A 13130-nucleotide genomic window follows, 5' to 3' on the forward strand; every position below is an offset into this window, starting at 1 on the left:
ACGCAACACAGTACAACTTCTAACCCCATGTTTTCCTGCCTATTTTGCTGTCCTTGTCCCCAGAGCTGTGTATTATCCTAATCCTGAATTGTTTGCCATAAGAAGTCAAGGACTGCACAATTTCTTTTGAGAGGATTTGTTAACAAAAACTGTCAAAACATGGAAGAAAACTGATCGATATATGGTCAGTAGGGACTAGAAAGTGCAGAATCAACGAGTTCTTCTCACTGATGTCAATAGAGCTAAGTACAGTTTCCAGCTACAGAAATACTAATTTGCAGTACCATTAAATAATTCTAACAGCAACTCATAAACAACACCAATCTGTCCAAAATTCAGTACCACCATGCTTGTTCGCTTGAGTTTGTCAGCCAAATTTGCTAGCCATTCAGCAACTTTTTTTTTTCATAACAAATCAGCCAATACTTTCTGTTTTTCATAACAAATCAGCTGAACCTGATCACATCTCCAGACCAGTTTTATTCAGCAGATGAACCTTGATGAACTCATGCACTTCAGCCAACCAGCCTCCATATCAGAATTCACAGCCTGAGGTTCAAGTCGATCTTACTCTGCTCAGACGCTTGCTCATGCTCCGACGAGTGTTGTGCTCTCAGTCTGAAGCTCCCAGGCCACGCCGAACTGGGCGCCACCTCCTCGCAGGCGATCGTGCCCCAGGCGGCCGCCGCCACGCCGCCGCCGTCCTCGAGGAACCTCGCCGGCGCCGTTCTGATCGGCGCCGCCTGCTTGTGGATCGCCGACGAGGCCGGGTTGACCCGGAGCGAGTGCATGAGCGCGGCGTGCGCGTGCAGCGGCAGGCCCACGATCATCCGCTGCGCGTGGTACGACCGCTTGGCGGCGCTCCGCTCCCGCTTGTGCGCGTTCTGGTGCCCGCCCAGCGCCTGCGAGCTGAAGAACTTGCGCAGGCAGAAGTTGCAGGAGAACACCTTGTGCGGGGCGGCGCCGGCGGCGGACGGCTTGTTGGCGCCGGGCTCCGACCCGGACCCGGACCCAGACTCGGCGGAGCAGCTCGCGGCTGCAGCAGCCGCCGCCGCGTCCGGCGAGGGCGATTCGCTCGCGCCCAGCGTGAGGTTCAGCCACGTCGCGCCGTCTTCGTCCCTGGTAAGCTGCTGCTGCTGCTCTGGGCTCTCCTTGTTCACTGACGATGCCTCGTCTCCTTGCTCCATCTCTCTTGATTTGCTCTGGAGGTCGCTCTGCAAGGTTGAAGCTTGTTCTTGCTTTAGGTTGCCGCCCCTGGCTGGATGGTGCATCAGAAGCAGTTTGCAGTTAGCTGCTTATAAAGGAGGACGAGGTAGGAGGAGCATGGAATTTTTTTTTGGAGGGTAATAATTGAGGGTCTTGTGGAGGCCCTTTGTGAGGAATCTGGAGGTAAAGAACTTTGTCTGGAGTTAGTGGATATCTATCAAGTTGCTTATCTATCTCCTCCTCCTCTTTCTTCCCTGTCTGGCTCTGTGCTCTGGCCCATGCATACATACATATATATAAATCTTTACTACTCCACTTGCCATGGCCCATGGCGATTTGATTTCCTTGTTCACCCAATCTCACTTGTTGATGTGTGCACCCCTGTTCTTTTTTCCAAAAGAAATAAAGGAGAGTGACAACACAATTCATTCATGGCAAAGTTTCTCTTCCATTGGCAAGTATGCTCCATTCATACAGCTGCCATTTGGCTACATACTCTGCAGGGGATGTTGTTATGTATGAAAGCGATTTGCCATTTCACAAAGTCATGAATCTTGTTGGGATTATCAGGAATGCCGACAATTTCGGACTCTAGGGTGACTGTTAGGTTAGGCCATAACAGGCAATCCTTCCTGCAACAGGTATCTTGTCTTGTCTTGTGCACTACTGTTGGTTGGACAATTGTGTGCTGTACACTGCTGACACAGTTCAACACAACCTTTTTTTAAATTTCAGTGGGAGTACCTAGCTTTTCTGGAAACTAATTGCTTGCACTAAAAGCATGTTGGTTAGGTCAGAACTCACAATAAGTACTGATCATTATTCAACGATGGTGTTCTATAAAACACACATGCTTTCCGGGATCTCCCCTATCAGTATTACAGCCTTGTGATCTGAAAAAAAAGTGATGAGAGAACTAACAACTAAAGCTGCAAAGGTGAGGGCAATAGTATTGTTTTATGCCCGGTGCTATCCCTTTAGGATCCAATAATTGAGTTATATACTGTAGATGCATCATAGCCACATGCTGTTCTTTCTCCTAACTCTCATCAGGCATCAATTTTTTTCTCTCTCTTTTTTTCTGCTTTAGTGGGAGACTGTTGCTGTCACAAGTGCACTGGAAGCTGACCACCTGTACTTTTTAGGTAGTCTTTCATGGTGAGATAGATGAGACGGAAGCCGAGTTCTTGCCATCTTGCTCTCCTTTGTTTGTGCAAGTGTGACGGCGATGACGTTGGAATCCGGATGCTTTGGGTTGGGATGGATAGGGCTTGCATTTGATACTGAGTCAACTTGATCAAGATAGAAAAGGAGAGGCACCTAGGGGTTCCTCTTCCTTCCAGGCTCCCACATACTTAACCATATCTGCAGGGGGCAGGACCAACATATGTCCTTTTCGGTCAGATATGCAGATCTAGGTGCATATTTTCAAGCACAATTTCACAGGGACCCATTGGTATCTTGTTCCTTTGTTTGTCCACTCTGGTATGCTTCTTTATTTCATTATTACTCCCTCCATCCCAAATTATAAGTCATTACAAGAATCTTGGAGAGTCAAAGCATCTCAAGTTTGACCAAATTTATATGATAAGATAATAACATTTATGATATCAACTAAATATCATTAGATTCTTTATTAATTATATTTTCATACTATATCTATTTGATCTCATAAATATTTATAATTATTTCTATTATTTTGATCAAACTTGAGATGGTTTAACTCTCCAAGATTCTTGGAATGACTTATAATTTGGGATGGAGGGAGTACTTGGCTAAGCTGAAGGTCCTTGTCTATCACTCACTGCCTTTTTTTTTTCTATGGCCTGAACAGGAAACACATCGCTTGTTTGCTAACCCTGTTGGCCTGTTCCCCTGTTGCAAGTGCTGTGCTGATGTCAGTTCAGGTATCAAGTTGCCCTCCATCCTGTAACTTGCGATATGATCTTAACTCCAGATGTTGTGTTCATTTGGCTTATCGTCTAGGACACTACAACCTGAAAGTGATAGTGGTTGCTAATTGGTGAAAAAAGCCGATTTGTTTTGATATTCCTGTCTTCAGAGGGAGGGCAACTGCCAAAGTTTTCCAAACTGATTAGACAGTATGCTGGATGCCAGTTCATGTGATAAATGAGCACAAGTATTCCTCTTGAGAGGGAAAACGATGAAGATTAGTCAAATCTCCTGTTCCAAAAGCCGGACAAAGTTTCTTTTCTACTAGGAGTTTCTTCCACGGTTGCTGTTTTCTGCCACTTCATGTACTGGATTACTGACTCATCATCAGACAATGCACCGCTGGTTGCAGATGCATGTGGTCTATAGAAGTCTCCTCTCTCAAGACCATGTTCGGTCACAACTCACAACAGCAGCTCTAGATCTAGCAGCAGAAAAAAAAATGTGAGAAAGAGATGTGTACTGGTGACGTGGTGCATGGTTAGAGCTGCCGAAGTACAGAGAGTGGTTGACATGGGTGCAAGAAAATCTGGACTTGATCAGGCCTACCTCCATGATCCTGTGTCTGTATTAGCCGCCTTTCTGGTACGGCACGACATTGACCTCAAGGTAAGATTTGTTGAGAAGATGTACAGAAGCTTCTGAAGACGTTGGGCAGTAATTTTCAGCAGTAGTTACACCTGTTAAAGGTAACTGAAACTGACTCTTGTCAGTGACAAGTGCCACAAGATAGTTTACGCTCATGCTTTTCGTATGCATATATAAGTTTCTTGGCTATAATCTGCACACGGGAGGATACTTGTCGTATGCAGATTGCTTACCTAATCTCAGATACGGAGATTGCTTTCTCATAGGAAGATCGCACGATCTGATTACTTCAGAGAAAATGTTAATCTATTTCTCTATTTTCTCCCCATGGGGCTAGTAATCACTAGTTCTTTTTACTGTTTGTTGTGTTTTCTAATTCCGCATGGGGCTAGTACACTTTTTTTTTTCTTACACTTGTAGTAGTTTCTCTGAGATAGAGTATTTCATAAGCAACTGAGTACACTGAATTTCTTTTCAGGTGACATTAGTATGCACGCCTAAGATCTGAAACCTAATACCAAAAGTTAAGTTCTCTTCATCTCTTGTTCAGTTGTTCTCACTCCAGGCTCCCTTTTCTTCCGAAAAGGACGGCAAGAGCTTTGCTGTGAAGTTCTCATTAGAAGAGAGAACAAAGACAAAAACGTACAGCTGGAAAGGAAAAAAACAGAGGCAATTGGAGCTGGGCACTTCTCCAACTAGTTCTTTCTTTGTTTTTTTTGACTGGAACATAGCCGTCGACAAGGTAGTGGACAGTGGATCCTCACTATATCCATATCCTTCATATTGTTTGCTTCGTTCTAGCAATGAAAGAACAGAACCATGTCAGGTACGAAGGATCCTTGGTGAATTATGTTTCCTATATGTATTGCAAGCAGAACATGCTGCTACTGCTAGCGATTTCATTTGGAACCGGCAATCTGGGGATATTATATTGATTACAGTTACAGGTTACAAGATAAAATAGGAAACTAATGAGATATTACTTCAATCAGAATTCAGAAGTGTAATTCAAATATGCCTAATCTTTCACGTTACATTCTCGTATGTTAAATACAAGATCATCTCTGAATCAGACAGCTAATATTAATTTTTCAGATTGTCAGAAGAAAGAAGGGTTAACCATCAAATGGATCTCTGAATCAGAAAGCTAATTTGAACCATCAGAAATGCAGAGGCATTCCTAAATGATTCAATCTCTGATCAGAGGGCACTGCTGGTTTGAGATCTGAAACCAGTTTCAGCGGGCATACATCATCGCTAATTCCAACTGGCATTTTTTCAGGCGGTTTGTTCTGTGAAGCCACTGCACAAATTTTCATGTATTTTGAAAATACGGCAAGTGATTTGCCGTGTTATATTATTATTAGAAGAGAGAACAACATGTACATCCCAAAATGTTAAAAGGAGGCCCAGAAAACCAAGAATAAAGAACAGCCAGCAACCAAACAATACAGCAGCTGAAACACCTGCATACGGCAACAGCCAAAGGGCTAACAGAGGAACCGAAGCAACAAGGAAACAAGGACTCAACTAAGATCACCCGCAACCGCAACCCACTGCAGATGAAGAAGAAACATCCTGCCTTGAACCATGTCACAAGCTGGAGAGAGCTTCAATTCATTGTTGATGTCGCGACTATTAAAGGCCAGTTGATATTGATCAACATCTGCTTTGCTCAAGAAAGCAAATTGTCTTGGTTGCAGTTCACCTGTTGGAATGTTCTTCTATTGCTTTTCTTTGCACACATTCCACCAACAATATATCATGAAACCATCAAATTTCCCTTGTCTCGCCCTTTTGTATCTTCATTCAGTTTCACTTCATGAACAAATGCATAGTGGAGATGGAATAATCTACAACGTTGATCATGCACATCTAGCTGCAAGTATTCTTCCACATAGGTAACTGAATAGCTTAAGTTCATTGTGACCCAATTCTGTTTACTCTTCAGAAACCTGCATTCGGCAATTCATGTTGAAGCAGATAACACACTCTTGACAATCTCCCTGGGACGACAGATTGCTGCCAATGGCTTGGTCATCGGCATTGACAGCCCGGCACCTTCAGTCATGTCAACAGCACCAGATTCACCGACATCCCAGTCGAAGCATTGCACGAGCGCTGCCAGTGTCAAGCCCATGAGACGCATTGCCATCCCCTCCCCAGGGCAGCGTCTCCGTCCAAGCCCGAACGGCAGCAACGGTGCGGTGACCATGGTCACCATGGCAGTGTCCAAGAACCGCTCCGGCCTGAACACCTCAGGCGCCTCCCACAATTTGGGGTCCCGATGGATCACCCAAGCGTTCACGAGGATCATGGTGCCGCGCCGGACATGGAACCCACCGACGCTGCAGTCCTCCATAGCTTCATGCGCTGGGATTACCGGGCCGACAGGACAGAGCCGGAGAGTCTCCTTGATCACACATTGCAGATATGGGAGGTTCGTCATATCTGACTCCTCCACCAGCCGGGATCTGCCGACGTTGGCGTCAATCTCAGCTCTCGCCTTCAGCATCGCTTCCGGGTGCGTCAGCAGCTGCGCCATTGCCCACTCAAGGGTCAGTGCCGATGTGTCTGTGCCGGCACTGAGCAGTATCTGCAGATGCATCAAGCATCATCATGGAGAACTGGAGATTGCAATTGCAACCGTGTTGGTGTCACAATGAGTGATTCACAGGAGAGACTACTCACCGAGACGATGCCTTTGATGACAGTGTCAGTGTAGTACTCAGGATCAGTTTCTTGCAGCGACAGGAGCTCATCAATGGTGCTCTTCTTCTCCGCGTCTCGGCCACCGGCTGTGCGACTTTGGCGTTTGTCGTGAACGAGGCCGGCGACGAACGCGTCGCGTCTCGCCTGGAGACGGATCAGAGCGGCATCGACCCCGCGCAGACGGTCGATCCACCGCAGCGCCGGGTAGTAGTCCCCGACGCTCATGACGCCGGTCACCGCGAAGGTCTCCTCTATGATCTCCTGGAGACCGCGCACGTCGCCGCCGCCGTGCCCGGGCGGCGGCGCGCCGGTGAGCGCGCGCAGCATCACGTTCAGCACCAGCTCGAAGAGCCTGGGCCGGAGCGTCACCGCGGCGGCGTCGGCGGCGGCGTCACGGAGCAGGGTGGCGACGAGCGCGGCGACCTCGGCGCGGCGGTCGGCGGCGCGCGCGGCGAGGCGGGACGCCGTGAAGAGCTCGACGGCGAGGAACCGGCGGAGGGCGCGCCAGTGGTCGCCGTGGGAGGACCACCCCACCGTGGTGTACCCGTAGTTGAGCCTGTCGCCGACCAGCAGCCGCGGCCTGCCCGCCAGCGCGGCGTCGTGCGCCGTGAAGCACTCCTCGGCCGCGGCGTGCCCGGACACCAGCAGCGCGCGCCGCGCGCCCAGGCGCAGCGACAGGAGCGGCGCCGGGGTGGCCGTGGCCCCGGACCCAGTCCCAGTGCCGTGCGCGGCGGCGAGCGCGGCCAGCGAGTGGTGTAGCGGCTTGCTGAGCAGGTGGAGGTGGCCGAGCAGCGGTAGCGACGGCGGGCTTGGCGCGCCATCGTCGTGCCCCTCACGACGCCTGTTCCAGACAGTGGCAGTGGTGATGAGCAGGGAGATAGTGACGGCAAGGAGGAAGAGTACGGCGTCGCTGGCCACTGCATCCATGGCTGGCAGCAGCGAGGCTTTTGCAGGCGCCACGTATGCAACAGACTACACCAGGGTCGTGGCGGTGGCGCCGTGGCCGCCGACGGCCCGAGGGTGGCGCCGTACCTGGGAGGGGGAGGTAGGTGAGGAAAAAAGGGACAAGGAACACGTCGTCTCTATCAGCATTTACGAAATCCGGCACCTTTTCTCTTGTTTAGTTGTTTTCTTCGAATCCAGTGGCGGACCCAGGATTTAGTCATGACTAGGGCCAACTTTCAAAGGCGAAATACCAATCGCTACACCTATGACTATATGTCTGTGTATGTGTGTTATATTTGGTCGAGAGCAACATGATGTTAAAGTTTTAGTCATCTTCATTTTCTAAACCAATTAAGAAATCTATAAAATTATATTCTAATTGGAATCAAAAGTTCAAAAAACTACATAGAAATGAAAAAATTGAAATTGTAAACTTAGAAGTTGGAATCAAAATTAGCAATGAATTGAAATAAAGAGAAGAAATCCCTTCACTCTTCCTATTCCAGACTTTCTGCTTGGCCAGCTTGGGCGCTTGGGCACGCGAGGCTTCGGCCGTCGAGCGACGGAGCAGGGAATTGGAAACTGAAATTTTGGAATCAAAATCAGTTCTAAATCTAAATCTAACAAGGGAAGCTTGCTCAGTTGTTCACTCACCTGCAAGGAAGGAGCTAGCAGCGCACCAACAGGCAGCGGGCGGGCGGGCTACGGAAGGAGCTGTGTTGGCGCCGTCACGAAGCGCATAGCAAAAGGGGTGAGGCCGCAGAGCCGGAGTGCGGAGCGAAGGGCTCGAGGGGGCGACAGGCGTCAATGCGAGGCGGTGCAGCGTGGGCGATGATGGGGCGACGAAACGAGCAAGCTACGAAGCCGGAAGGCAAGCCCTGAGTGGCTCTAGCACTCTGCTGCCTTAGCCCTACTCTATTGTCTGGGCTGCTTTGTATTGGGTTGCTTGATGGACCAAAAACTGAAAACCTCCTCACTTTTTACATGGGCCATGACTAGGGCCACGACCTGGGCTGCCCTAGTGCTGGGTCCGCCCCTGTTCGAATCACATGATACATACGTACGTACGTACGTGCGCACACAAATGCATAGTACGAACATATATACAAACGGTCAGCCGCGTAAACGCACGCAAACAAATTTTATCCCACTTGTTTAGGTGCATTGCTATCCACTTCAATCCATATGCATTTGGTGGAATAGGAGAAAATTAATTAATTAATTTTCATCTCACAATCTATTCCAACAGATGGATTGATGTGAGGTGAATATAAGTACATCCAAAAAAAAAATCCTAAAAGCATTTTTATTAGACTGATTTCAATTCTTTATCACCTAAAGGGGATTAGGAAAACAGACTTTTCTAATATAGACGTACTATAGAGATACCATTTAATGAAGATACCCTGACCCTCTTACCATCCACAAAGGATGGTGTAGTAGCTGGGGTAATAAAAAGAATGGTGTAGAAAAGATATGCCTCTCTTTCTTATAAGAAAAATCAATGAAACTAACGAAGATGATGAGCGACGATCTTGGGAGGGTTACCATCCATTAGTGAGGAAAGTCATAAGAGCAACTCCAGCAGGGCCCCTACTTGAGCCCCTATAGCTAAATATGGATGCTCAGGCTAAAAACAACACTCCAGCAGGACCCCTACTAGAGCCTCCAATTTGGGGTGGGCACCCAAATCTTCTCTGCAGACCCCATTCCTGTTGGCCCAACAGTCCAGCCCCCATCCTGCGTGGTGTGATAATTACTTCCTCACAACCGTACAAACGCAGCTTCGCCCATCTCCCTCCAGCGCTGATTTCCACTACCATGCTCCCTCCCTCCACCTCCGACCTCCATCGTTAGGCCTCGTCGCCATCCCTTCCGATGAGAGTGGCCTCTCCTCAATGAGCGGGAGCAGACCCAGCCATGGTCATTGCGAGCGTCGAGCCTTCCCTTCTTGTGGCCATGCGGTAGCGAAATGTTTGACCCAATGATGAGTGGGCCCCACATGTCATTGTCTGCCAATTTGGATTTGGCGGCCTTCATTTAGGCCTTGTTTAGTTCGCAAAAATTTTCAAGATTCCCTGTCACATCGAATCTTTAGTCGCATGCATGGAGCATTAAATATAGATAAAAATAAAAACTAATTGCACAGTTTACCTGTAATTTGTGAGATGAATCTTTTGAGCCTTGTTACTTCGTGATTGAATAATGTTTGTCAAATAAAAACGAAAGTGCTACAGTTGTCAAAAAGTAAAAATTTTGCAAACTAAACAAGGCCTTAGGTGGTATCGTTGGAGTGGAAGTAAAAATTTTAGGCACCCAAAAGTAGGGAGAGCACCCAAATAAAAAGTAAGGGCCTTGTTTTGGGGGCTACTACTGCTGGAGTTGCTCTTTGACCACTTGAATGGTTGAGAGGTTAAGCTTAGTTGTGCGCATCAATCGAGTGAGAGGCTTAGCGTGGGCACGTGGCTATGGTTCTAATGATGGAGGTGATAGTTGACAAGGCTAGATGAATCTTCTTTCTTTAAGAGGATCTTAGAATACTCCCTCTATCCACGGATGCAACTCTCACTTAGTGCCACTAAATCAACATCGGCATCTATTTCGTTGGCATATTTCAACACCTTCATTGTGCTCCGATGTTGGTTTTTCGGTCTGAGATGGCGGCAAACCTTTGTCACACACTTTAATGGCATGTGTTTCTGACTTTTTTGACTGTCAATGTGTTTCTGACTTTAACTTCTGGAGGCTGAGACTTCCATTAAAAGATTGGGCAATTGCAGAGGTTTGGATTTGTGTTTTTTTCAGCAGCTATGTAATGGGAAACCAATGAAACCATAACCGCAAAAGATGTATTTTGTAACTTGCAAACATTGACTAAGTATAGAAACCATCTCATAGTTTTAGGTTGACTGCCCTTACATCCTCCTCTTTTTTCTCTTCTCCCCTCTCTCCTCTACTTTAGCATTCAGCTTGCTAATTGCCTCTTATTACATGCTCTTGCTAAGGTTGCTCTTAGGAGATGGCACTATCAACGTGCATGTACGTGCTCAGATGCAAGTGGTATTTATTTCGTTTTCAGTAAGACAGTAACTCTTCACTTGAACTTCTTACAGTACTGGCAAGTGGTTGAATCTGAATGGGTGGCATGCATTTATTTTTCAATAGATAGATTGATATCTATTTTGGCCAAAACGAATTTGGAGGTTTTTACTCCCCTACAGAGGACTTCTGTACTTTTTGTTGAGCTTGACCTCCTGTCAAGGCGTCAACCTCTTGACCATACGAAAGTTGAGATTTGAAATTCCAATCCTATCGCTCCATTTGACCCAATTCAAGACATATATGATCACAAAAAGCATCATTGTTCGAATATAATAAAGATCATTGATCAGTAACGCAAGCATAAAAATGAATCGGCATGGCAACAGAAAATGTCTAGCTTTGTTTTTACTATATACACTGAAATTTCGCCTATCATATGATACAAGCATCTCCAACAACTTGGTATTTCAACATGCTATCCTACCAAATTTGCTAAAAGCATAAAAATCCTTCTCCAACAACTCCTTATCTCAACTTGCTAAATTTCCCAAGTTGCTATCCAGAGGTTTCTACTGCCGAGATTTGTCAAGTTGCCATCCCAAGTTGCCATCCCGAGTGCAACTTGTTGGAGACACATATTCTTTTACCAAGTGAGCGGGTCCCATCTGTCATCCTCTATTTTTACCAAGTGAGAATAACAATTTATTGGAGACATTGCTAAACAAATTAGCAACTTGCTATAACTCAAGATTTGACAAGTGAATTTTACCAAATTGTTGGAGATGCTCTAGAACCATGGGCATAGCCTCATGCAAAAACATTATCTAACAAACAGAGATTAATTTTAGATGAGGCCTTGTGATCTTTTCTCCTCTGAACAGTCCAAGTTTTGGAATCTTTGCTCTCAGAATTTATCAAGCGTATCAATTGAATCATTCAAACTGGGCATTCGGTTTAAACCGAAAATTCGGTTCGGTTTATACAGTTTTGATAAACTTCGGTTTAGAGATATCAGGAACCGATCGGTTCGATGCAAAACGGGAAACCGACTGATTCGGTGTCGGTTTGGTCGGTTCGGTTTCTCGGTTGAACCGAACAACCGCGTCGCACGCCTCAGTATGCCGAGATGAGTCGCGGCATCGCCGCCGCGGCCATGCCCGCGTTGTCTGCGTGGGTCGCGCTCGCCGCTCAAGCAGATGTGCCGCCGTCCGCCGCGTCAGCGCAGCCACACCCCGCCGTGGCGTCATCATCTGCAGCAGCGCTGCCTTGCGTAGGCGCCGGCCGCCGCGTCCGCGTCCGCATTGTCCGCGTGGGTCGCGCTCGCCGCTCAAGCAGATGTGCCGCCGGCCGCCGCGTCCGCGCAGCCACACCCCGCCGCCGTAACGCCACCATCCACAGCAGCGCTGCCTTGCACAGGCGCGCCGTCCGGCGTCTGTGGCTCTGCGCTGTCCGCCTCGGCGGACCACGGCTCGATCCAATGTACGCAAAGAAAAGGAACTAGGGAAAAGGTAGGGGTGATGGGATAGGCTGTTGACCTTATCCAGAGAAGGCACGTGACTCTTCTTCTACTCGTGAGCATCTAAAGCGAGGAGAGGCCGGGAGGTGATAGGCTGTGTGCCTTGGGCTGCTGTTGGGCCTTTAGCGTTGGGCTGCTGAAAACGTGCTGTGTTGCTGTTTCCTGCGGAGGTCCTTGCTCTGTTCGGTTTTACGGCTTTTCGGTTTCGTTCGATGATGAAACCGCAACCGAAGCCGATAACCGATCTTGCTAAATGTCAAAACCGAACCTAAAACCGAAAACCGAAAAAACCGATATTTCGGTTCGGTTCGGCTCGGTTCGGCTCGGTTTTCGGCTTAAAAGTGCCCAGGCTGATGAATCATGATGCGCCAAAATAGCTTGCATCTTGACTTGCCATATATAGAGTGAACCTTGTGTCTCTATCCAACAGTGGAATATCATACTTCATGGAAAGCAAATTGAACAAGTAACCATAGAGAAATAATTTGACTTGTATCTCTATCCAACAGTGGAATATCATACTTCATGGAAAGCAAATTGAACAAGTAACCATAGAGAAATAATTTGCGGTATCCAATAATAAGAAGAAAGGAAATAATTTGCTGCAAACACCTTGGTACACTTTTGTGTACGTTCACCAAAACACATTCTCTAGGTGGGTAGCCTATGCACGTGCACGTAGCACAGGTTCACTGAGACTGCCAGAAGATTGAACCTTTTGTTTTTTTCTTTGTCGATTCGTGTGCTTGATTGTATCCACCTGACGGCGGCAGCAGGAGGCTTGGATTGATTTCTTCCCCTCGATGTGGGTGCAGCATGCAACAGCAGCAATTCGATCACCATGTGGACAGAAAGGAGGAAGAGCGGCTCATCTGCTTGAGGTGCAACAGCATCATCAATTTTAACCAAGTGGTTCTCCGACTCTGAATCGCAGACTTGAAGGGTGCGTGTCGGTTTTTACGCACAGCAACACCGAATTGATTTTGGTCCTTCTCCAATAACTAGTTCTTTCGTTGCTGTTTGATAGGACCAACATAGCTGTTGGCAATGTAGTCGATAAGATTCTGAACCATATCCTTCCGGCTCAGGTTGTTGGCTTCGTTCCAGCAATGAAATTAAGAACAGACCGATGTCGGGTACCAAGGGTCCTCGGTGAATTCTGTTTGCT

The 13130-nt window shown here is 47.4% G+C and overlaps 1 protein-coding gene and 1 long non-coding RNA gene across 3 annotated transcripts; one reads left to right on the forward strand and one right to left on the reverse strand.

Moving 5' to 3' along the window:
• Positions 197-7654, reverse strand: LOC8074275 (cytochrome P450 81D11). The gene is made up of 3 exons (XM_002443388.2): positions 6439-7654; positions 5893-6343; positions 197-1177 (listed from the first exon to the last, which is right to left on the reverse strand). The coding sequence occupies exons 1-3, from the start codon at positions 7384-7386 to the stop codon at positions 543-545; spliced, it is 2034 nt and encodes a 677-aa protein (XP_002443433.2). The 5' UTR covers positions 7387-7654; the 3' UTR covers positions 197-542.
• Positions 1349-5256, forward strand: LOC110429706. 2 transcript variants are annotated; one of them, XR_002446815.1, is made up of 5 exons: positions 1349-2143; positions 2352-2691; positions 3041-3848; positions 4226-4573; positions 4843-5256. It is a non-coding gene; the product is annotated as an uncharacterized LOC110429706 (long non-coding RNA). The 2 variants fall into 2 exon arrangements; XR_002446814.1 differs by having other exon boundaries at positions 3041-4573.

This window comes from Sorghum bicolor, chromosome 8 (genome assembly GCF_000003195.3).
Source record: "Sorghum bicolor cultivar BTx623 chromosome 8, Sorghum_bicolor_NCBIv3, whole genome shotgun sequence".
NCBI classification, from domain to species: Eukaryota; Viridiplantae; Streptophyta; class Magnoliopsida; order Poales; family Poaceae; genus Sorghum; species Sorghum bicolor.